The 25,434-nt window shown below is 39.0% G+C and overlaps 1 protein-coding gene across 1 annotated transcript in view; it reads right to left on the bottom strand.

Annotated features, from left to right (window-relative positions):
* The window catches only part of KCNH8 (potassium voltage-gated channel subfamily H member 8), a 394,139-nt gene that overhangs the window by 167,951 nt on the left and 200,754 nt on the right, over positions 1 to 25,434 (bottom strand). Inside the window, exon 5 of the mRNA XM_073333523.2 lies at positions 20,691 to 20,931. Coding sequence (XP_073189624.1) covers positions 20,691 to 20,931 — 241 coding nt within the window. The remainder of the gene's footprint in view (positions 1 to 20,690; positions 20,932 to 25,434) is intronic.

Raw genomic sequence — 25,434 nt, forward strand, 5'->3', positions numbered from 1 at the left:
TTAGGGGGTCTTTCATGCAGGTCCCCACATCTGTACCCTAGAGTTCAGAGTGGGGAAGGAACCTTGACAGCAGTGCATAGGCACACTGATGATTCTTCTTGGAAGAAGAACTTAAGTAGGGTCAGCAACCTGCCTGTATGCTACACAGTGCATGTCAAGATGTTAGCTATGGGGCACTCTCTCTCAGTTGCAAGGAAGGCTTATACTGGATCATAAAGACAGTTAAAACACAAGTTAAACATAAGTCTGGGGTCTGAAAATCTTGACAGTATTTTTGTTTGTGTGTGTTTGTTGTTAATAAAGCACTACCCAAACAGACTTCCGCTTTACAAGCTGTTGCTGCACCACTGAGCTGTACAGCTCTATCATTTTGTCAAACAGAAAAATTTATTCTCTTTCAGAGTTTACGGATTTCACTTTTTTTTAAAAAAATATTACTCTTACTTGGGAGCACTATAGTTTAGAAAAGATTAACTTAAAAGGATTAGAATTAGTTCCTGTGCAAAATGACATCTCAGAACAGGAGAAAAGGCAAAACCCCTTTTAACAAACATATTTTCTCTTTTATTTCCCCTTCGCATAATCCTTAATCCCATTTTCAAGAGAGCGTCAGCGCTCCAGAATATTCTGGAGACATTCCAGCCTAGTTTGGATGGCTGGGCACAAAGATTAGGCACTTCATTTCAGCTAAGTATTACATGTTAGTTCAAAGGAGCCCATTTCAAATGGTTTAACAGAATTAGTTTGGTGCTTAATGTTCGGATGAATAATGAAAAGCACCAGTGTAAGCTATTTTCTTCTATGAATTCTTAAAATCCTCAGCACAAGGAAATATCATGTAGTTGGAAACAACTTTAAACAAAAAACCCAAGATGTTTTCTAAGAATGCAGAATTAATTTAATATGTAGGCTTGATTTTCTTAAAATAATTATTGCATGCACCAGGGTCATTTGCCAGCTAAATTCTCCCCAAGGAGACAGTTTATTTCTACTATTTACTGAGCATGACAGTATTGTGTATTGTACAGTGCCTACAGGAGGAAATGATCCTTGCCCTAAGGAGGTGCTACAATATACAGGCTCAATCCTGCTCCCACCGATGTTTATGGCAAAATGCTCAATGACTTCAGTGGGAGTAAGTTCAAGTCTTAAGTCGCACCATGACAGAACATTCCAAAAACACATCAGTAGGTTAGCTGAAGGGCCATTGTGAAAAAGATGAATTTCTTTGTCTCACTATTTGTTTCTTCAATAGAGTTTAATGAGATGTTAAAATTATAGCCAAGAGTAAAGCATTTTATTGTTCTATAAAATACAATCTGCAAATTTAAAGACATATAGTGGCTTAAAGGGCTCCTATGACAGCAAAGGTTAATGTCTGCTGGCACTGTGACCTGACCAGTTTTAATGCAACATTACGGTATATAATACCAAATGTAATAATTAAATTTCTATAAGTATTACAGTAGTGATTCTGTGACTCTTAAAATTGCCTATATTAAGACGAATATGCCATTTCTGTTACACAAAAGAGTTTGATTTTGAGGGAAGGATTTATGGCTTGCAGAGCTGCTAACCCTAAGCTTCTAAAAAATCAATCAATCAGACTCCAAATATTGTATAATGAAAGTGGCTTAAAAACAGGAGATTTTAAAATAAATAAAAATTCTAGGTTCTTATTTGTCGTGTGTTTTGAACGATTAAGAGTCATTATTTTAGTATTTTCTATGCAACCATAAGGGCTAGAAACAGCTTTAATTTGGTAAAGAAGATTTTCACATAATCATATGAGTCTAAGAGCTAGGACTTTCAGAAAAAATCAATGCAAAAAAGTGTGTTAATGCAGAGTTAAGGTTGCTTGGTGGCCTGTCATCCTCTTGCAAAATATTGAGTTCAGCAAAACAAAACTTCTGAAAACCATGAAATTAAATAAAGTTAAGGCTGCCCATGCAACTTCAACTTTGCCCTGTCTCAGCAGTGTCCTGTTAACACACATACATTTGCTCTGCCAAAACCACAGTTGCTGAAATGTACAAGCTCTTCACCTCCATTTATAACCTATTCACTCTCACCCATTTCATCTAAACACTATCAAAGGACAAAAAGGGGGAAAAGAAGTTGTCTATGACACTTCTCCTCTATCCCCTTTCAGCACTGTCTCAATAAGCATGCATCACATAATCACCCTTGGCACGATAAGGAGGTTCCAGCTCCTGGCATACCTTCACACACTTAGCCAACTCCCCATAAAGAATACCACACATGTACAATTTAAGAACCACTTCACAGCCTTTTACAGCTCATTTACACATATTCACAGGATACAATATCAATCTGCACTTTCACTTAACCATCACTAAAGCATTATAATCCTTTCACATTCCACCTCATGGCTGATAACGTCCTTTGTAATAAAAGCCTTATATCTTGCTTCTGACATAACCCACACAATTCTGCACAGATATTATGCATACTGCATCCTCAAGGCACACATACACCTCTTCCCTTTCCTCACGAGAGGGTGCAAAATATATTTCTCTTCATAGCACAATCACAGCTCTGTCACACACCTCAAATTAATCCCTGAATATTCACTTCCTGTTACATACATTTCTTTTGCTGTTACTTCCCTACCCACTATAACCCTACTCACATGCAGTTGCTGGAGCAAAGGAGAACTGTTTTATAGTGGAACGGTGTTCCTGGTTGTGTTTCAGAATGGTTGGAGGGTGGAGTTTGTGGCTGGGCTGCTGAGAGAAATCACAGACTTACATATAAGGGGAAGGGTTTCTGTTCCAAAATATTGAGAGTGTTATGTTTGAGAGAAAGACCTTATGACCTCATCCAATATCTGTACCCCATCTCTGAAAACAGTGAAGTGTCAGAACTTGCAACATTTCTATGCTGCACCGCACAAAACACGTTTTCTGATCAATGTTCTATCAACATTATTAATTTTCATATTGTTACCGTAGTGATTATTCAGATTCTCTGCCAAATCAGAGAAAATTATCAGAACTTCCAGACTTCAATCTCTGATGCAGTCCAAATCTGCTCTCATACATGAGGTGAACACCAAGGTAACACCAAGAATAAGGCCCAGATCACTTCCATCCAAGTGAATCACCACAATGTCTAGCAGAATAGATCACAACCTCTCAAGTTACCAGTTAGGCGTTGCAAATTGGGCAAAACACGATGCCAATGCAGGTCACCTCTTTCCACACAAATCAGTCTATATTTAGCCCTTACCATACCATGGTGTTCTCCTTGCTCTCCCGCAAACTTTTCATGATACAGAAATCACCCAGAATCCACACCTTGGCAACCCTATCAGCGCATTTATTTCTTTTCCCCCAACGGTAAAGATACCTGTGCTGTCAGTTCCAAAACCTCTGCTCTGGGTGTCTTTGGAAATACCACATTAACCTGCTCCAAGATCAGGAAATTAACCACACGCCTTCTCTTCCCTCCCAAGGGCTAGTTAAACAGGTTCTCTCAAACAACCAATTCACAGCTTGCCTACTACCTGTTCACATTTCCTGCCCCCTCCCACAGACACAACCCCTCTCCCTGTCCCTAACCTCCCACTCCTTACCTCCCACTTTACAGACTAACAATGTCCTTTGAGTCTGGCTCCTCCCCACCGGATATAACAAAAATTTTGGTTAGACCAGCTGCTGACTATTCTGTTGCACTCACAGTAAACTTCCCTATAAAATAAAAACACGTTATATTATCAGATAAAACTTGTAGCAAGCAACATGAGTTACCAAATCTTTACTGCACAGGTGTACAAAGGCTAAGACTAGAAAAGTCACTTGTGAGGTGTTCATCACAAGCAATGGCTTTAGCATATTCCATCAAACTAGCTAGCATGGAGGGGCTACATAGAAACTCCCTCATGATTTTTTTCTTTATTGGCACTTGCATACTATAATCCTTCTAGACTGCACATCTATCCATGTAGAAAAGTGAACATTTTTTATAAAGACCATTCTCAATTTGGGTGCCCCAAAGATTTATTGGTGCCATGCACCACCTTGGGTAAAACTTGACAGATTGAGACCATATCGACCTACATCACATCATAGTTTGATCTCTAGTTCTGTGCACAAAAAAAAAACCCAATCAAATAAAAAAAACCCCACCACTTAGAAACATTTTGAAAATGGCAATTTTGTTCAAGGTTTCCGTGGCCACAACCCCTTGCTCAAATAACCCCAAATATGGGTCACTGACCCTACCCACCACTCTAAGGCACACCAAATTTCAAAGGAAGCCAACTAAGCTATTCCATTTTAGAAGACTTAGAAATATCAGCTTTTAAACAAAAAGAAAAGGAGTACTTGTGGTAGCCGTGTTAGTCTGTATCAGCAAAAAGAACAGGAGTACTTGTGGCACCTTAGAGACTAACGAAATTATGTGAGCATAAGCTTTCATGGGCTAAAACACACTTCATCGGATGCATGCAGGGGAAAATACAATATGAAGATTATATATATATATATAAACACACACAAACAGAAAATGAAAAAATGGGTGTTCCCATCCCCACTATAATGAGAGTGATCAGTTAAAGTGAGCTATTATTAGCAGGAGAAAAAAAACAACCTTTTGTAGTGATAATCAGGATGGCCCATTTCCAACAGTTGACAAGAACATGTGAGTAATAGTAGGGGGAAAAATAAGCATGGGGAAATAGTTTTACTTTGTGTAATGACCCATCCACTCCCAATCTTTATTCAAGCCTAATGTAATGGTGTCCAGTTTGCAAATTAATTCCAGTTCAGCAGTTTCTCTTTGGAGTCTGTTTTTGAAGTTTTTTTTGTTGTAGTATTGCCACTTTTAGATCTGTAATCGAGTGACCAGGAAGACTGAAGTGTTCTCTGACTGGTTTTTGAATGTTATAATTCTTGACGTCTGATTTGTGTCCATTTATTCTTTTACGTAGAGGCTGTCCAGTTTGGCCAATGTACATGGCAGAGGGGCATTGCTGGCACATAACGGCATATATCACATTGGTAGATGTGCAGGTGAACGAGCCTCTGATAGTGTGGCTGATGTGATTAGGTCCTATGATGGTGTCCCCTGAATAGATATGTGGACACAGTTGGCAATGGGCTTTGTTGCAAGGATAGGTTCCTGGGTTAGTGTTTTTGTTGTGTGATTGCTGGTGAGTATTTGCTTCAGGTTTGTGGGGCTGTCTGTAAGCAAGGTTTGTGGGCCTGTCTCCCAAGATCTGTGAGAGTGAGGGATCGTCCTTCAGGATAGGCTGTAGATCTTGGATGATGCACTGGAGAGGTTTTAGTTGGGGGCTGACGGTGACGGCTAGTGGCATTCTGTTACTTTCTTTGTTGGGCCTGTCCTGTAGTAGGTGACTTCTGGGTACTCTTCTGGCTCTGTCGATCTGTTTCTTCACTTCAGCAGGTGGGTATTGTAATTGTAGCAATGCTTGATAGCGATCTCGTAGGTGTTTGTCTCTGTCTGAGGGGTTGGAGCAAATGCGGTTGTATCTTAGGGTTTGGCTGCAGACAATGGATCATGTGGTGTGGTCTGGATGAAAGCTGGAGGCATGTAGGTAAGTATAGCGGTCAACAGGTTTCCGGTATAGGTTGGTGTTTATGTGACCACTGCTTATTAGCACTGTAGTGTCCAGGTGTGTCCGCACAGACACACCCCTGGAACTCCGACCTAGGATATTCTATCTACTACCCAAGATCCATAAACCTGGAAACACTGGGCGCCCCATCATCTCAGGCATTGGCACCCTAACAGCAGGATTGTCTGGCTATGTAGACTCCCTCCTCAGGCCCTACGCTACCAGCACTCTCAGCTACCTTCGAGACACCACTGACTTCCTGAGGAAACTACAGTCCATCGGTGATCTTCCTGATAACACCATCCTGGCCACTATGGATGTAGAAGCCTTCTACACCAACATTCCACACAAAGATGGACTACAAGCCATCAGGAACAGTATTCCCGATAATGACAGGTTTCAGAGTAACAGTGTGTTAGTCTGTATTCGCAAAAAGAAAAGGAGTACTTGTGGCACCTTAGAGACTAACCAATTTATTTGAGCATGAGCTTTCGTGAGCTACATCCGATGAAGTGAGCTGTAGCTCACGAAAGCTCATGCTCAAATAAATTGATTAGTCTCTAAGGTGCCACAAGTACTCCTTTTCTATTCCCGATAATGTCACAGCAAACCTGGTGGCTGAACTTTGTGACTTTGTCCGCACCCATAACTATTTCACATTTGGGGACAATATATACCTTCAAGTCAGCAGCACTGCTATGGGTACCTGCATGGCCCCACAGTATGCCAACATTTTTATGGCTGACTTAGAACAACGCTTCCTCAGCTCTCATCCCCTAATGCCCCTACTCTACTTGAGCTACATCTTCATCATCTGGACCCATGGAAAAGAAGCCCTTGAGGAATTCCACCATGATTTCAACAATTTCCATCCCACCATCAACCTCAGCCTGGTCCAGTCCACACAAGAGATCCACTTCCTGGACACTACAGTGCTAATAAACGATGGTCACATAAACACCACCCTATACCAGAAACCTACTGACCGCTATTCCTACCTACATGCCTCCAGCTTTCACCCTGACCACACCACACGATCCATCGTCTACAGCCAAGCTCTGCGATACAACCTCATTTGCTCCAACCCCTCAGACAGAGACAAACACCTACAAGATCTCTATCAAGCATTCTTACAACTACAATACCCACCTGCGGAAGTGAAGAAACAGATTGATAGAGCCAGAAGAGTTCCCAGAAGTCACCTACTACAGGACAGGCCTAACAAAGAAAATAACAGAACGCCACTAGCCGTCACCTTCAGCCCCCAACTAAAACCCCTACAACGCATTATTAAGGATCTACAACCTATCCTGAAGGATGACCCAACACTCTCACAAATCTTAGGAGACAGGCTAGTCCTTGCCTACAGACAGCCCCACAAACCTGAAGCAAATACTCACCAGCAACAACATACCACACAACAGAACCACTAACCCAGGAACCTATCCTTGCAACAAAGCCCGTTGACAACTGTGTCCACATATCTATTCAGGGGACACCATCACAGGGCCTAATAACATCAGCCACACTATCAGAGGCTCGTTCACCTGCACATCCACCAATGTGATATATGCCATCATGTGCCAGCAATTCCCCTCTGCCATGTACATTGGTCAAACTGGACAGTCTCTATGTAAAAGAATAAATGGACACAAATCAGATGTCAAGAATTATAACATTCATAAGCCAGTCGGAGAACACTTCAATCTCTCTGGTCACGCGATTACAGACATGAAAGTTGCTGTATTACAATAAAAAAAACTTCAAGTCCAGACTCCAGCGAGAAATTGTTGAATTGGAATTCATTTGCAAACTGGATACAATTAACTTAGGCTTGAATAGAGACTGGGAGTGGCTAAGTCATTATGCAAGGTAACCTATTTCCCCTTGTTTTTTCCTACCCCCCCTCCCCCGACGTTCTTGTTAAACCCTGGATTTGTGCTGGAAATGGCTCACCTTGATTATCATACACATTGTAAGGAGAGTGATCACTTTAGATAAGCTATTACCAGAAGGAGAGTGGGGTGGGAGGAGGAATTTTTTCATGCTTTGTGTATATATAAAAAGATCTTCATCGGATGCATACTGTGGAAAGTGTAGAAGTGAGCTGTAGCTCATGAAAGCTTATGCTCAGATAAATAGGTTAGTCTCTAAGGTGCCAAAAGTACTCCTTTTCTTTTTGTGTCCAGGAAGTGGATCTCTTGTGTGGACTGGTCCAGGCTGAGGTTGATGGTGAGATGGAAATTGTTGAAATCATGGTGGAATTCCTCAATGGCTTCTTTTCCATGGGTCCAGATGATGAAGATGTCATCAATGTAGCTCAAGTAGAGTAGGGGCATTAGGGGACGAGAGATGAGGAAGCATTGTTCTAAGTCAGCCATAAAAATGTTGGCATACTGTGGGGCATGCGGGTACCCGTAGCAGTGCTGCTGACTTGAAGGTATATATTGTCCCCAAATGTGAAATAGTTATGGGTGCGGACAAAGTCACAAAGTTCAGCCACCAGGTTTGCTGTGACATTAGCAGGAATACTGTTCCTGATGGCTTGTAGTCCATCTTTGTGTGGAATCTACATCTTGTGTGTAGAGGGCTTCTACATGCATAGTGGCCAGGATGGTGTTTTCTGGAATGGACTGTAGTTTCCTCAGGAAGTCAGTGGTGTCTCGAAGATAGCTGGGAGTGCTGGTAGTGTAGGGCCTGAGGCAGGAGTCTACATAGCCAGACAATCCTGCTATAAGGGTGTCAATGCCTTATGATGGGGCATCCAGGATTTCCAGGTTTATGGATCTTGGGTAGCAGACAGAATACCTCTGCTCGGAGTTCTAGGGGTGTGTCTGTGTAGATTTGTTCTTGTGCTTTTTCAGGGAGTTTCTTAAGCAGATGGTGTAGTTTCTTTTGGTAACCCTCAGTGGGATTAGAGGGTAATGGCTTGTAGAATGTGGTGTTAGAGAGCTGCCTAGCAGCTCTCGTTCATATTCCGACCTATTCATGACGACAACAGCACCTCCTTTGTCAGCCTTTTTGATTATGATGTCGGAGTTGTTTCTGAGGCTGTGGATGGCATTGTGTTCTGTACGGCTGAGGTTATGGGGCAAGTGATGCTGCTTTTCCACAATTTCAGCCCGTGCACGTTGGTGGAAGCACTCTATGTAGAAGTCCAGTCTGTTGTTGAAACTCATGATAAAACTATGAAAGCTGGCAACTCTGGGCTTGGCATTTGTTTTTACCTTAAACCATTTTAAAAAACAAAATGTCTTAAATATGTTGAGACTTTATAAAAGCATAGTGTGTTCAGAAAACGGTGTCTTTTTATGATATGCAGTATTGTAGCCATATTGGTCCCAGGGTATTAGAGTGACAAGGTGGGTGAGGTAATATCGTTTATTGGACCAACTTCCTAGTCAGAGCCCTAACATCTATACTGGAATTAAACAGTCAGTTAGCCAAAGCCCCGCAAGCCTTAGTTAGTGAATTGCAGTGTAAACATACCGCCAGAGCCATGTCACATATTACTAGAATGCTGCAATTCTGATTGCAAAATGATTCTAATGCATACTGATCAAATGTACTTAATTGCTAAAGTGCAAGAAATTAGTGATCGTAGAAGTCACAGTAAGGGGATAAGAAATAATTGCTTCAGCCAAAGATTTTGTATTGTTATGTTATGCTAATTTCAATTATTTACATATTAATTTTCAAAGGGCTTAATTCTGAACTTCAAAAAAGTTAGAAATGGGAATACCTAGAACAAAGCTGGTATGTTAAAAAGGCCTGCTCCAAAATGCATTTAAATCAATGGGAGTTTGATTGGGTCAGGCAAGAAGTGCAGCACAACATAGACCTTATACTGAGTTGCTATTTTTGGCAGAACTGTGTAGGCAGCTGTAACTATGTCCAGATCTGCATCTGTGCTTCTGCTAAATATGGTCAATGTTCACTTTGTCAATTAATTAAATATTAATTAATATTTTCTTACAAAACAGAATTTTGTTCTATGGACTTTAGTGTGAGATAGAGAAGATGGCCTCTTATATCCAGTTCTCTTGTTCTTTTCTACTGTCTACTTTTTCTTCTTCGCAAACATCCCGAGAAGTCCATTTACATCATTACAGCCCTTCAGATGACTTTTTTTAATGTTTTGAATAAATGTGCTGAACATCACTAACAAGTCACAGTAGAACTGATCTGATTCCACTGATCATGGATCAAAGGATGTGTGTACTCACTATGTCTTTTAAAAGTATAAATATAACATAGGAGTCATCAGCTACTCCATTTGCATCATGGCCAGTCCAAAAGGCCAGCAATTTTGATACAATGGGTATTTTTATAATGAAAGGTTTTTACACTCTTGAACTGACACAATAATAATGGCTGTAAAGAGGTGTTAGGAGCGGATTTTAATTTAATTATCATTATGACAACACTAGAAGATTAATTTATTTTACATCAACAAATACATTACATTTACTAAAATTTATTTTAAATTGTTCTAACTTGAACATTCCATCCCTAACTCTGCTGTAGCACTTATGCAGACAGATTCTAATTTTCATGCCAATGTGTGTCTCCACACAGGGCTGGATTTAGGGGCAGGCGACCTCCTTGGACACCAGGCTTGGGGTGCTGTTTTTGTTGTTAGCAAGAAAAAAAATAGAACGTTTGAATAAAACATTTCAGGTATTTCATATGTGGATTCATTTTTCACTAACCTCCTAGAATGTTCTGGACCTTTGTAGACTCTCATGGAGCCTCCCAGACTTTCTGAGAACTACATTTGCCTTGAAACTCCCAGAATGTTGTCAGCCATGTGCTCTTGGGTATATATGGGGTGGGGCATCACCAGTCAGTCAGTGAGATATAAGAACAAAATGAGAGCCCAACTGCGATATTGTGAACCTTGTTTTATTGTGTAATTGTGAAAATGTACTTGTGTCTTAAGACTTGAAGAGTGTAAGTAGCGACTAATAAAGGACATATTTAATGAGATGTCAGAGATATCAAACCCTATCTATGCAACAATATAAAGGAAATACTGTTACTTCTTGTGCCATGCTTAATATGTAATGTTAGATGACTTTCTAAGACTGTGGAACATAGACTTGCTCTCCCTAGTACGGTGTCTTTCCCCACCATAGAAAATAAAAGATGAAATACGACAATGTCATGTGTGAGCACCTACATTGAATAGTTCATAAAGAAGCAATGGACCATTACTGCAGCAAAAGAATTCAGAATGAATTGATTGTCCTCATGGCAAGGAAGGTGCTTAATAACATATTGATGTGACTTGGCAAAGCAAAGGACTATGCCACAATAATGGACTGCACTCCTGACAGTCACGGTGAAAAGATGTCATTTACTGATTTGTTGATAGCAAGGGTGGCTGTATCCAAGTAAAGGAACACTATCTGTTTCCGGTCTGCAGACAACTCTATTGGAAAAGACCGAACAGAACAGTTTATGAATATTTTGAATGATAATAAAATAAAGCTTCAAGACTGCTGTGGCCTGAGCTATGACAACAGAATAAACATGAAAGGAAGAAACAGTGGTGTGCAGGCAAGGGGCCTTGCACTGAATCCAAGAGCTTTCTTCACACCTTGTAGCTGCCATTCCCTCAACCTGGTTGTGTCAAATTTAGCATTATCTTCTTTAGATTCAATATCTCTATTTGGAGTGCTGAAAAGGATATACATCCTGTTTTCAGCATGAATCATCAAGTGGAAGATCATAGACTTCATGGTCAAATTTGTAACACTTGCTGGGAGAGCCGCATTGACAGTGTAAGGCCAGTGAGGTACCAAGTGACTGAGGTTTATGATGTGCTGATTGAACTGGCACAATAAAGTAAAGACAAGGCCAAAATCCTACACCAAAGTGCAAATCCTGACAAACCAGATCACGGATTTCAAATTTCTGGTCTCACTTGTGGTTTGGCATGATATGACAAGTAAACAAGTAAACACTGTAAGAAAGGCATTACAAACTCAGTTGATAGACATCACAACCACTACTACTTTTGATGAGAAGCTGCCTTGATTTCGTTGTGGCCTACAGAGACAACAGATTTGAAGATGCTGTCGTTGCTGCCAAAGAAATGGTGGAAAATTTCAGAGTTGAGCCTGCCTTCAAGGAAACATGTATTCATCGGAAGAAGAGACAGTTTGGTTACGAGGGCAGAGATGAATTTTTCTTCCAAGCTTCCCATCAACTTAAGAGGGACTTTTTTGCTCACCCATTTACCCTGCTCAAGTGCCCATCGAAGAAAGGTTTGGATAAATGAAGCACCACAAAAAGACCTGGGGATTCTTGTATGATTTTAGTAAGCTGCTGGCAGATAGGAAATACTTGAACAATTGTACTGGGCCTTCACCGGACAACATGGGGAATGTTTGGAAGCCAATGATAAGACCTTTATATCAAATTGGACAACATCCGTCACACTTTGCAACATGGGAGGCACTCTCTACTTCATGTTTTCCAATTCATTCATGATCCAAAGCCGAAGGGCACTTTTCCTAATATCTGGATAGCTTTGAGGATTCTGCTCACATTGCCAGTCGCAGTCATGAGTTGTGAGCACAGATTTTCGAAGCTCAGGCTCATTAAACATATCTTCGATCGATGATGGCTGACGAGAGACTGACATTGCTTGCTAGTTTATCACTTGAAAATGCCATTGGCCAGTCTTTGGATTCTCTGACACTGTGCTTCAGTTTGCAAGGACAAAAGCGACCTTTTGAACTAAAGGACTAGGGTTAACGTTTTAAGGTGGTCACCTGCTGTAACACTATTTAATACTGGTCCACCTAAGGTTGGTGCTCAGTTCAATTTCCTGATGTTAGTACATTTCAGTTATTCTTAAAATTAAGAAAAGTTTCTATAAGCTTAGAGGAAATGATTTTCTTATTTGTTTATATATGACATGAATAAATACAGATTTACAGATCCTAACATGTAAATGTATCATATGACAGGGATAAATCATGCATGCAAATCGTGTATCAAAGTCGTGACATGGGCTACAGAGGCAACAAAACAAATAAGGTAAAAATGGGGGGAGGGGGTGCCAAAGACACTCCTCAACTGGGGCGCCATATGATTTAGGGCCGACCCAGTATCCACACACTTATGCCTCTACAGTCAACAACATTTTTTTTGTTCTTTTAAGAAATGAAGCCTCAGATATGGGATTAGAAGCTTCATCTGCTGTACATCACCACAGCTCTGCTGAAGTCAAGGGTAGAGCTACATCAATTTACACCAGCTGGCCTATACCCTGAAAGACAAGCTGCTCTGAGCTTCTTTTAAATAGCAACACAGAAACAAGATGACAAACAGGTGGAGAGGCATCCTGAACTATGGCATTTTCAAGTTGCCTCCATTAACGTAAAATGTGCCTGCACCCATTTAGACACACAGAAACACTCCCACACAAACAGGCGTGTGTACATAGAAAAATCGGATACTTTATGCCTATCTACTCTATTTTCAGACAGATATACTTTATGAATGCAAACCGAGATTTGAGAGAGACAAATGGCTGTGCTCGTAAGTTTTGTGGGCATGCTAATGGAATCTATTTGAAAAATTGTCAGCAAGTAACTCCTTGCTCTTGCCAGTTTCACTTTGTTATTTTGACATGAAAATTATAGATAAAATACCTCAAACTTCTAACACAAAACAACTTACTGGGTAGTTGATTTACATTACTAACTAATCCACAACTCATGGTTATTATTACAATATTCCTTCAATGGAATAAATTCTATGAGAAGTCACATTCTATTCTTTTCATATTTTGCCATTACGAAGTGAAACCATTCAGTACTTAGGGACAAATTCTGCTATCAGATCATCACTATATATCCCTTCTTGGGTTTTTTTGCAAGAAGTTTAGCAACTGGAGCTTTGAAGCCTCCCTGTTTATCCACAGGAACTCTGTTGCCCTCACAAATACACAAGTCTTCTGATCTACTCGTCAGTGTTTGTGTTATTTACATTGTTAGCTCTTCCAGGCAAGAACATTACTTGTAAAGCACTACTATGCACCTATGATGCTATGTAAGTAATAACTAATCATTTTCACTGGGAAAAAATATGAAGCAACGTGCATTTTTGTTAATAATGAAGTGAGTTATTAAAATGCTACCACCATCTTTTTACAGCTGATGTAGGCCAAATTTTGTAAGTGTATATTATAATTGACCTTTTATGGAATAATGTTTATATTTGAATCATTTATGCATAACCAATAGTGAGATACATGCTCGTACTTTATTATTGTACTATAATTATTCATATATTCATATGCAAAATGTAAGACTCAGGGAATTCATGTGGATTTATGGCAATGCTTGGAAGATTTGAGGTCCATGGCTTAGATCCATTCATCTGGTATTTAATTTATGAAAGATACATTAATGATCCAATTATTTTCCTTGTTCTATAATAACATGCAACAGAAAACATCAGAAAGGAAGTGTCTTATGAAAATGTTCTAATTGATGTGCTAGGTACAGTGTGTTGTATGACTGTGATACGCTTATTTTGAACTCAAAAGATTAGGATATAATAATTAACAAATGATGTATTGCATTTCATGGCAACATACGGGGTGTGTTGGTTCCGGAGTTGTTGGGATGTGAATATCACCGATCTCTAGATTTCCTTGTAGCTCATTAAAAAAAAGTTACCTACAAAACATTTCAGTTTTGTTTGTGAAATGGTATTCAACATGAGAAAAGCTTGCCAACAAGGCCTTCTGCCATCTTAGTAAAAAGAAGAGGAGTACTTGTGGCACCTTAGAGACTAACCAATTTATTTGAGCATAAGCTTTCGTGAGCTACAGCTCACTTCATTGGATGCATCTTAGTAGCTTTGAACAGCCTTATATGGAGAATCATCATTATTCTGCTGAAACTTCAAAGTTCCAATGGCTAATCTACCAAAAAAGTGTTATGTGCCTGAAAAGATTTCCAGCTTCTCTTTAGGATAAATTCTGATCATATTATTTTATTTAGTAATAATGATAGGACTCTACAATCGAACAATGATTTTTCAGGTAATACCACTTACAATTAGGAAGGTGATCAATGCTTTTTTAGATAAAGAAATGAAAGAGATGGTTCTTTGTCTGAAAGTCAGAATGAAGCAATTCGTAGAAACAAAAACATGAGACTGGAGATTTATATAAGGGTAAAAGTCACATGCCAACAATGGTGTGACCAACAAAATGGAGAGAGAGAAAAGAAATAATTTCCCCAGATAGATTAGTCCAATAGATCATCCAGAAGGAAAGGAGAGCATGCCAAATAACCCAAAGTCCCTTATACTATACGTTACCCAGGGTTTTCAGAAAACAAAGCTGTGGTAACTTAACTGTTTTTCTCCAGACAGTATCAGGAGTAAGTCAATGAGGACACAGGACCTCCATCTGATAAATGATTGGTACAAACAAGTGTGCTGTTCCCTAAAAATATTTTTTTATGAGGTCTCAGACACACACATATGCTGTTGCAGTAGGTTCAGAGCATGCCAAACATTTACATTTACCCAAAGTCTGAGTTGGTATGAGGAATCAGCAACCAGCCTTCTGGGGCCCTCTTTGCTTCCACTTGGAAGGGAGCTTAGGTGCCACATCCTTGCCCAAATAAAAGCTTCAAAGCACGCTAACTAAACTTTTTATAAATTTTCTTCAAACAAAGGAGCAATCTTAGTTATATGCTAACAGGTTAACAATTTCTTTAGCAACAGCCAATAACAATGCATTATTTTCCTTATCAGAAAAGCAGCTTCAGCAAAAAACTTAAACACAGACAATCAGAATCAAGATCAGTTTTCCACATTTCCACCCTCCTCATTAATCTGTCCTTTTACTTTATCTATCCCAGTCAGTAAAACTGCAGCTTTCAGCTGTTTTTGTCTGCCTAAGCAAGGCCAGATTTTGATCCTGGCTTTGTGGCTTCGAGCTCAGGAGGTGCGGGTTGGGGTTAAGTGTGTAAGATGGTTGCTGATTGTATCAAATAGAATATATTGTGAGACAACTGGATATGTCAAACCTTCAAGCATACTGGAAAAGAACAGCATAGGGATAGATTGAGGTCTTTAGCACATGTATTGCATAACAAATCCTATCCAATTAGCTGCCTGTACAATATCATTTGCAAGAACTTTGAAATAAATGGTAAAATAAATGTGTTTTTCTTAGTCACCAATGAAACCCTTTAAAAACTTGTGTGTGAAAGAGTTTAAATTCACTAGAGTTAAGGATTTCTCTCTGGGTCCATCTATTATTATTTTAAAAGAACTTTTAAGCAGCTTTTTAGGTAGTCCTGTTAGTTAAAATAAAGCATTCCTCATCAAGCTGGAGAAACAGATGAAAAATAAATATTTGTTTATAGAGCCTAACACTAAAGAAGTATATACAAAACTGGAAAGGAGACTAGAAAAAAGTCTTCAAATAATAGCTACATGAAAACAAATTACTAAAAGAACATTCTAGTATGTACAGGATTTAACAAATTAAAATTAGGTTGAATTGTGAAAGATAACTATGCCCCCCTCTAGAAATAATAAAATGCGTTCTCACCCCCATCTTTGCTTTTGAGAATTTTAAAAGACACAGCAGTTAAACCCACAGCTTGACCTACTATTCACTCTTTAGGAGAGACATTTAATCTGAACACTTCACTCCACTCACCAGGGTACTGATTCAGGAAAGCACTTAAGCATGCCCTTAATTTTAACAATGTGCTTAAATGGGATTTAGGCATGTGCTCAAGTAGTTTGCTAGGAATGCTTTCCTGAATTGCAGCTCAGATGAGCCTGGCAGTTGTCTTCCACTCAAGGAAAAGGATTCACCCAAAGCACTTTAACAGACATTTCTTTTCTCAGAGGAAAGCAACAGTCCACATCCTATTAATTTTCTTGGTAACTGGTATGCAGCAGGCACAGTATTCTATTGTTCTTGCTCATTAAACTTCACATGCTTCTAGAAAATTCAAGAGGTATTTTTCCCTCTTGTTGTAAGTGCCTTACCCTGATCAATGATACTGCTAAAAATGAGAGCGTATCTTACCTCAAAATAAAACAGTTTATCAAAATTATGTGTGAATAAGAATTATCAAAAATTCTGAGATATCCAAGAGAGATTTAAAACAGATACAAGATTTTTCAGTATCTGCAAGTACAGTGTGTTAGGATATAGATATTCAGGCCTGTCTGCAAAAGCCTGTACTTTAAGAATTTAGGTGTATTCTTATCACTTGGCTAGTTAGAGGTATAAAAGAAAGAATCAAAATCACTGTCTATCAGTGTAAGGTACTTCTCTTACTGTGACAGTCTGAGGCCCTGTTCTTCGGCTAAGGCTTTTGGCTAAGCGACAGAGGCAGTCATAAACTGGGAAGCGACCGGTCACATCCTCACATTCCAAAGTAGTCACATTGAAAGAAGGTGCTATTGGGCTGTTAGGAATACAGTCCTGTCCTGATAGTGCCTATCACTTCCAGAGAAAGGGAAGTGCCTAGAAGATGTAAAAGGAAATTGAGGTTGATTGAGTTCTTACCAGACAGAAAACTCTTATCAATAGACACAGCTGGGAAACTCTTATGTCTTTATGGATGTAGTTGTGAAATCCTCACTTCTGTATTGTTTTGTCATTATAGTTCCCACTTTGCTATTGTTTATTGGCATGGTCTCTGTCTGGTTCTGTGATTAATTATACAGCAGACAGAAACAATTTTGCTGAGTGTAAACTAATTAAGGTGGTGGGATATAATTGGTTAGCTAATCATGTTACAATATGTTAGGATTGGTTAGTTAAATTTCAGTAGAATGACTGGTTAAGGTATAGCTAAGAATATTACTATATAAATTAGGGGCAAACAGGAAGTAAGTTGGGATTCGAAAATAAGGAAAAAGGAACTTGTATTTAAGCTTACTGGAAGTTCACCCCAACAAACATTGAATTGTTTGCACCTTCGGACTTCGGGTATTGTTGCTCTCTGTTCATGCAAGAAGGACCAGGGAAGTGGGAGAGTGAAGGAATAAGCTCTCTAACACAGTGATGCAGTAGTTCATGTACAACAAACTGATTACAATCAGTTCTCTCACTTTGGAAATCTTGAGAAATTTTTGAAACTTTTTCAATGTTTCCCTAAAATTGCACAAATTATCCATTAAAAGTATCCTTGTCAAGGCCAACAAAGCCCACAATCTTGTGCTTTACCTTGAGTACATGACTAATCCCATTGATTTCAGTGTGCTTACTCATGTTCCGAAAGTTAAGTCCACGCTTAAGGGTTTTGCTAGACTGGCGCAGAACTGAACATTAAGCATTAACATTAACATTTTCCACTCCCACAAAAATATGAAAGAACCAGTTCTTACACACAATAAATAGAAACCCTAAAAGATCTGAACAAACTGTCTCCAGAACAAGAGGTCAAAAAATTAGAAAATCCAGCCTCTATGTTAAAAAAAATAAACGATGGGGGGTGGGAGGGAGAGAGGGAGAGGGAGGAGAGCAAAGGGGATAAATAAAACAATTACCAAAGAAAATGTGTGAAAAAAAGAGTAAATGTGGTATTGGGTACATTTTCAATGTGATGCTTGTGATTCTCATTACTGTTAATTGAAATTGGACAGATAAATAAATCCCTTTTAGTGCACAAAATATTTTACCCATATATGTTTACTCATGATTTTACTTTCTTTACTCACTATATCACAAAGCCAAAAGCTGGCACAAAAAATAGCAGGCAAAGATCAGAGAAGTCAGGAAAAATAAAAAGAACATTTGCTACATGCATCATGGATACATCATTGTTGATGTATTGATATCAAAGTTGTGTATTTCTACCCAGGAACTGAAAGAAAAAGGGAGTGCTGGGCCATAAATCTTCTGTCTTGCTACATATGAAGAACACTACACATAAATCAGATAGACGCAGTGTATGTTTTCTCATACTCAGATTCCAATTACTCAGTCATAACATCAACCAGTTATCTGCATTCTGTATGGTAAGGGAACCCGTGATCATCCGGTTATTTTAACCTTAAATCTACATTATTTTTACACTCTCTCTCTCTCTAATGGAATTGATTTGTTTTTGCACTTTTTATAATGTAATCTGTAGTCACTTCATAACTGATTAACGAAAACCTCACACATTTTACAAAGGACAAAAATTCTGTCTGATTTGCATCACAGAACGTATATCTCTATTGCATATTCTACAATGGTTGTGGATAATGTGAGCAATTAACAGGGAATAAATAAAGAATAATAGTCAGTGGAGAACCACCATGAGTATCAGGGAGAAGAATTTTACCTTAAATCTGCCTTTGAACTCTACTTCCAAAGGTGAAGAGACAAATATTTCAAAGTCTTCCATTAAGCATCATTTCTGCTAGCTATTCTTATATTAAATTTAGTTAAATTTCTATCATTAAAGCCGAAGAAACATTTTTCAAGATGATCGTAAGAAAAACTCCCCCTTTCCCCCATTTTCTTCTTTAAAAATAGCCTATATTTGGTGTATAAGTAGTTTGGATTTTGTTCTTATTTCTCATGCATGAGCTAACCCCTCATTCCAAATCACCGTACTTTTTCTGTTAAAAAAAAATTCCTATTTTATTTTGTACTTAAAAGAAAATATCTAAAGATTCCTCTACTCTGCTGATAATTTTATTCCCTCCTCCACATCCTTTCCTTTCTACCATATCACATTCCCATGTCTCTGTGGGTTAAATAAAATCCTATTAAACTTTCCATGTTTCTCCAAAAAAAAAAAAAAAAAAAAAAAGGCCTTACAGCTATGTATTGGCACCAGAATTGTACTTATACTCTTTATGCAGTGTAGCTACATATTTTTTAAACAATAGATATAGAACAGTATTGGAACTACAAAAAGTTCAAAGACCCTTCCTGTTATACTCAAAGGCCTATGATCAGTTTTTCTGTGTTCATAAAGAAAAGGAATGAATCTTTAAAAAAGGGAAATTCTGTGCACCACTAAAGAGCCAGCAGGAGTAATCCTATTTCCCAATATATTATATTTTTACCTCAGTGTTTTGGAGATATAATTACTAGAGGATTCATAAAACAAAAATCAGTTAAGAATCTGAGAGGGGACGAGCAAAAAAGCAAAATTTACACTTCAAATACCAACATTCAGGTGGATTACAGAACATAATCAACAGTACTAACGTGGCCTGTATGGTAATGAAACAGGGAGATAATTTCCAATATGAAAATCATATTGCACCACTTTTTTTAAGCAGATCTCCCACTGAAACTATAATAACAAGCCTAACTAGAAACCACATTTTGGTAAGTGGCATGATTAATATATAAGAACTGTGGCAAACTGCCGGTACAATTGTGATGGGTCCCATGCTTCCTCTTCTTGGGGGAGTTCAGGGCATGGTTTCCTGCCCCTGAACTAGGGTATCTACTGTCCCACTAGTAACACAGAGAAGGGTAGTGGAGAGGGAGGGACCCACGCCCGCCCTCTACTCCGGGTCTCAGCCCAGAGGCCCTAGGGATAGTGGTAAACCACTTGAACTTCCCCTGGGCTACTTCCCTCTCCTGCTCTTCAGCTTGTGGGGCTTCCTGCCCTCTCTCTCTGCACAAACCTGGTGTCTCTTTACCTAGGGGCTTGGCCTTCTAGCCAGCTATGGCACTTCTCCAAACTGCTCTCTGCTCCAACTCCTTCTCCTGACTGATTGACACAAGGAGGTTTTATCAGGTGACTAAGCTTCAGGTGCTCTAATTGGCTTCAGGTGCTTTTAATTAATCAAAAGAAACCTTTCTTCCCTCTACAGGCAATAAGGCTTCTCCTCATCCTGGGACTTACATATCTCTCCTATATCACTCTCCTGCTGCCTTCTGGCCATGCTGTATCACAGAACAAAGAAACCACCAAATATCTGTTAAAAAAGAACCCTGTTAGGACATGCTGCTGAGAAACTGAATATTTTAAAAAGTGATAGAATTGTCTGATCATTACTGCATCTTTTTACATTAAATTTAGATATTCTATAAAAAATAAAATTCAGAAAGCAGAACAATATATCTTACCTATGATAAAAAGAATTTCCACTGCAATGTCACTGACAGTTGTGCTTCGAGTTGTAGATAGCTCATCATTGCCAATAAAGCAAACATTATAAGGTACAGTCACAGCAACATAAAACGTTGCCAGTAAAATAAGCCAGTCCCAGCCAGCTTTAAAAGTGCTAAAATGCAACAGTATGAATTTGGACTTTTTTGCATCTGAAACTTTGTATTCCGGAAATGCTGGTTTATCTACAAAAACATTCTGAAAGAAAGAATGGGAAAAGTTAGGAAAAAATATCTGACCTCAGATAATATTTCAATGAATTTGATCTTTCATGTTATAAAAAGAGCCAAGAAATATGGGTGACACTTACAGTTGGGCAAATACTGCAAAACGTTTTTTTGTCAAATAATCATTCAAATTTACAAACAGATTCACTTTGAGTGTATTTGTAAACCCTTTTGTGTTCACTCTACGAATACTCCTAGCAAATGATTTTGTTTGTTAGAATATTTTCCCAAACAGTGAAAGTTAAGCAAATATAGCAGAATATCAAAGGAAAGTGGATTTTCCATTCATAAGCTATAGCAAACATCACTGGAATTTGACCTTGAGAGTTACATTCATTCAGTTGGGGAACAGAAATACATAACATGACCTACACAGCCAATCAAAACTACTTCAGCTTAATATACCAATTTTCACAATGAACCACCTGTGAACAAACTACAGACACAGAATTATTTGAAGAATTTATCTGGCAAACAATTTTCAAAAACAAATTTGGGGAAAAAATCTGTTTGCAGATCATTCATAAAGAGAAAAAGAAGTATTGTATTTCACTTTAGCATGATATGAAGTAGTTTAAACTGATAAAAATTTAGGCCTGACAAAGTAGTGCCAAGATTTTTCTTGCATTATACAAAAAGAGGATTTCACACCAACTTTATAATTGTTCTGATCCAAGAAACCTTGACTTCTGTAGTGGTCTCATTTCTTACATAAGGATTTCCAAGATCATTACACAAGTTTTAAGTGAACTGCACCACAAAGGCAATAATTTGCTAATGAATATTTTTTTATTTCAGTTCTTTTGCTGGTGAATATTTTCCTGGGGGGGGTGGGGGGGGGCTAGCAGAACTAATGCACATTCCGTATTTGCACCAAAGAAGTTTGGAGTACTGGATATTATTACTACAACGTACAGTTCAAAAATTAAAAGCATCAATTCTAACTGCAGTAAGCAGCATTTATGGAATGTATACATTAATGTCATGACTCAGGAAACATCCTGTTCCTCAAGTACACCGATTTTGAATTTAGGTTTGGGTCTGTGCTTTTGATTGATGTGAATCATTGAAAGCTTCTGGTGGAAGATATGCCTTAGCCCACAGATAAGCAGTCTGTAAAAGAGCTGAACGAAACTGATTAATGCTGGCTCTACCATATATGAAACTGAACTAAGATATGCATGGTCCCTTCCAATAAACTCCTATGGGGGCATGGTTGGACCCTAAGTGCAAAGAATCTTCATTAAGTTAATTTAGCAAAGCACAGAGCTCACCTTTCCAGAAAAAGCAATTTGCATTTCAGAACTGGACAGACTCTGATCTTAGTTACATCAGTCTACTGACATTACTCTGGATTCACACCAGTGTATTCGAGATCAGATTTTGTCCCCAAATTTTTCTCCTTCTGCCCATCCCCAGGGTGAAAGTAGCATTCCTTTTAAACATACAATGAAGGTGGAACAGACATCATGAAAACCGGCTACAAAAACACCACATTTGTTTTGAAAAAAAAAGAGCATGAAAAAATAGGATTGCTCAAGTACCACGTTCATCTGACACTTAAAGCTACCATATTTTAAGCTTGTCCCTGGTTATATACAGCATGCATAGTTTAGGGACATGTTATCCAAGTCTCTTATATTCAGCAATAATTACTCAAATAGCCATACGCTTTCAGTATAATATCTATGGACATGTCTACACTACATCTGGGAGGTGTGTTTCCCAGTTAAGGTAGACAGAAATGCATTAGCTCTGCTGGAGCTAGCAAGCTAAAAATAGCCGTGTAGCCAGTAATAGCACAGGTAATATCCTTGGCTAGCTGCTTTAGTACAAACCTGTATGGAGCCTGGGTATGTACTCAGGCAGCTGGCCCAAGCCGCTGCCTGGGCTACCTCAGGGAACACGGACATTTTTAGCACACTAGCTTGAGCAGAGCTAGTGTGCATATGTCTGCCTGAACTGGGAATCACACCTCCCAGCTGTAGCATAGACATATCCTACAAGGCAAAGAGCTCTATTTTAATGAAGCACATTCCCCAAACAAGGCAGAAATACATCTTGAGAAAATGATCATATTCTTTATTTTCCCCTCTATATTGACAGGGAATGTTCTTACAAAATTACTCTTTCCCTAATAGACATGTGGATGTGGCTAGGTGGTGCTGATAACTGTGAATGTTAATCCCCCCATCAATCCACAAGATATGAGAATTAATAAAGAATAGGATTGGCCAGGAACTGACTATTTCCTTTTCTGCTAGGTGAATCCCATTAAATGCCACTGAGTTCCTTTTAATGGACTCTCCTTTTCTGGAGGACAGGTAGACTTTAAGGCTCCCGTACGGACTCTTCCTAAGGATTTATCCCAGCGTTCCCTCTACACTTTTACCTCTTAAGCAGTCTGTTTCATTTTATCTTAAGATAAACTATTTGCCCTTTGACGCCTGGTATATGAAAGTTAACTGTATTTATAATTACTTTAAGACCAGATCTTGCCTCACACATATACTTAACATGACCCAATAGACATTAGAGAATACATATGGTGCACTCGATAGTCTTGTTCCCCAGAGGAACAACTTGTTTGAATCCTTATAATTTGCAGGGGTCCCTGCAAATACAAATTTCAGATTCAAATACATCTCCCAATTCCCTCATTTTCGGTCCCTTCATCTTTCAGTTTTTAAAAAAAAAAGTCTTCTCCGCTGAACAGCAGCATCTATTTCATGGACTGTTTCATGTTGCACTAATCTAAGCTTTTGCTTTGTTCTGGTTTTCAACAGATTCATCCTGTTTTCCTAAGTTCCACTAAGTCCAGGCTGCTGTCAGTTAAATTTTTAATCAGACAGTTTAAAGTGTTCCTCTTTGTATTAGTTCTAGTTCTCCTTTGAGAAGTATCATCTCTTCCAGCTCCTTTTGTTTTATGTTTACTGAAGCGAACTTAAAATTCACCATTTTTCCATAACCTTTCTCCCACTTCTCTTCTGCAGTGGCAAACACTGGCTCTCTCTTTTTCCTACAATTACTCAAATTACTTCATAGATCTTGCTAGGTTAGCTTTGTACTCTGGAACAGTAATCCATTTTTGCAGCTGCTGAACCTGTGGGTTTTTTTTCCCCCCACTTGCCAAATATAGTTTAAGTCCAAAGAAGGGACCTTCAGATCATCCAGTCTGACCTCGGATATATCACAGGCCACCAACACCGCCCAACAACCCTCATGCTACACCCACCAATCTGAATTAGACAAAGGTATTACAGCCTGCACAAGACTAAACTATTATTTGTCACAGGCAGAAAAGAGGAGGGACTGAAGTGCACTGATGCCCAAAGGCCCTTGTAGTGTGAGGAAATTGATTGAGATATACCCATAAGAACTGCACCTGCCATTGCAGAGGAAGGCAAACAAACCAAACAACCAACCAGAAAAACAAGGTCACTGCCAGTCTGACCTAGGAGGAAATCATCTTCCTGAGCATGTGAGCAAGAACCAGCCAGTCAAGCACCCGAGAGAGAGAATGCTCAGCATCATCTCAGAGTACTGGCCCCCCATGCCCAGTGGCCTATCTCCAACAGCAGTAATTCTTGATGCTTCAGAGAAAGGATCACAGCAAGGGTGCTGGAATCTTTGTAGAAGTGGGGCGGCAAGGCCAAAATTCCCCCTCCCTCTCCACAGCTGGCTGATCCCGCGGTGAGCCAGCTGCCCTTTCTTCTGGCACCACAGCTGCCCCTGGTGGGCAAAAAGGTGTAATTGAAGTGCCTCCCCAGCAGAATAATGTGTTAACACAGCTGCTTCCACTGGCCTGGAATACTTGATCTCTGCAATTCTTTCTGGATTATTTTGCGCTAGCCCGATCCCAGGGAAATTTCCAGGGAAAACTAGTAAACATTCGTAATTGTACTTGAGAGGCAGTATGATCCTTAAGATAGTGCACTAGCCCACTAAGTCAGAGGATTAGGTTTCTCTTCCCACTGACCTGCTGTATGACCTTTTGATCAATCCCTCCATTTCCCTTTCCACCTTTTGTCTGATTTGTTTATTTAGATTATCAGCTCTTCATGGCAGGGACTATCTTTTACGTGTGTGTATAGCACCTAGTGTATTGGGATCCCAATCTCACTTTGGCCTTTAGATGCTAACAAAATAAAAATTGTAATTACATACACACACACACACACACACACAAACATACACAAAGACAAAATCTTTTTTTTTCTAACTGAATCTTCATGTTTTCTCTCTCATTTTCTCAAAGTTCTCGCTCAAAGAATATTCCAGTGAATATTCTTTACAGGTTGATACTCCATATCATTCTTGAGAGCAGTCTCTTTGTTAGACTCCTCTAGGTCATCCTATACTCATGACAGAGTTTCATAAACCTAAAAGAGTTGTTCTTTCTCCTAAATATACTGCTCTAAAAAAATCTTTCTTCTGTTATGCTTTTTCACAGCTCTTGGTGGTTTTTTGTTTG

This window comes from Lepidochelys kempii, chromosome 2 (assembly GCF_965140285.1).
Source record: "Lepidochelys kempii isolate rLepKem1 chromosome 2, rLepKem1.hap1, whole genome shotgun sequence".
Lineage (NCBI taxonomy): Eukaryota > Metazoa > Chordata > Testudines > Cheloniidae > Lepidochelys > Lepidochelys kempii.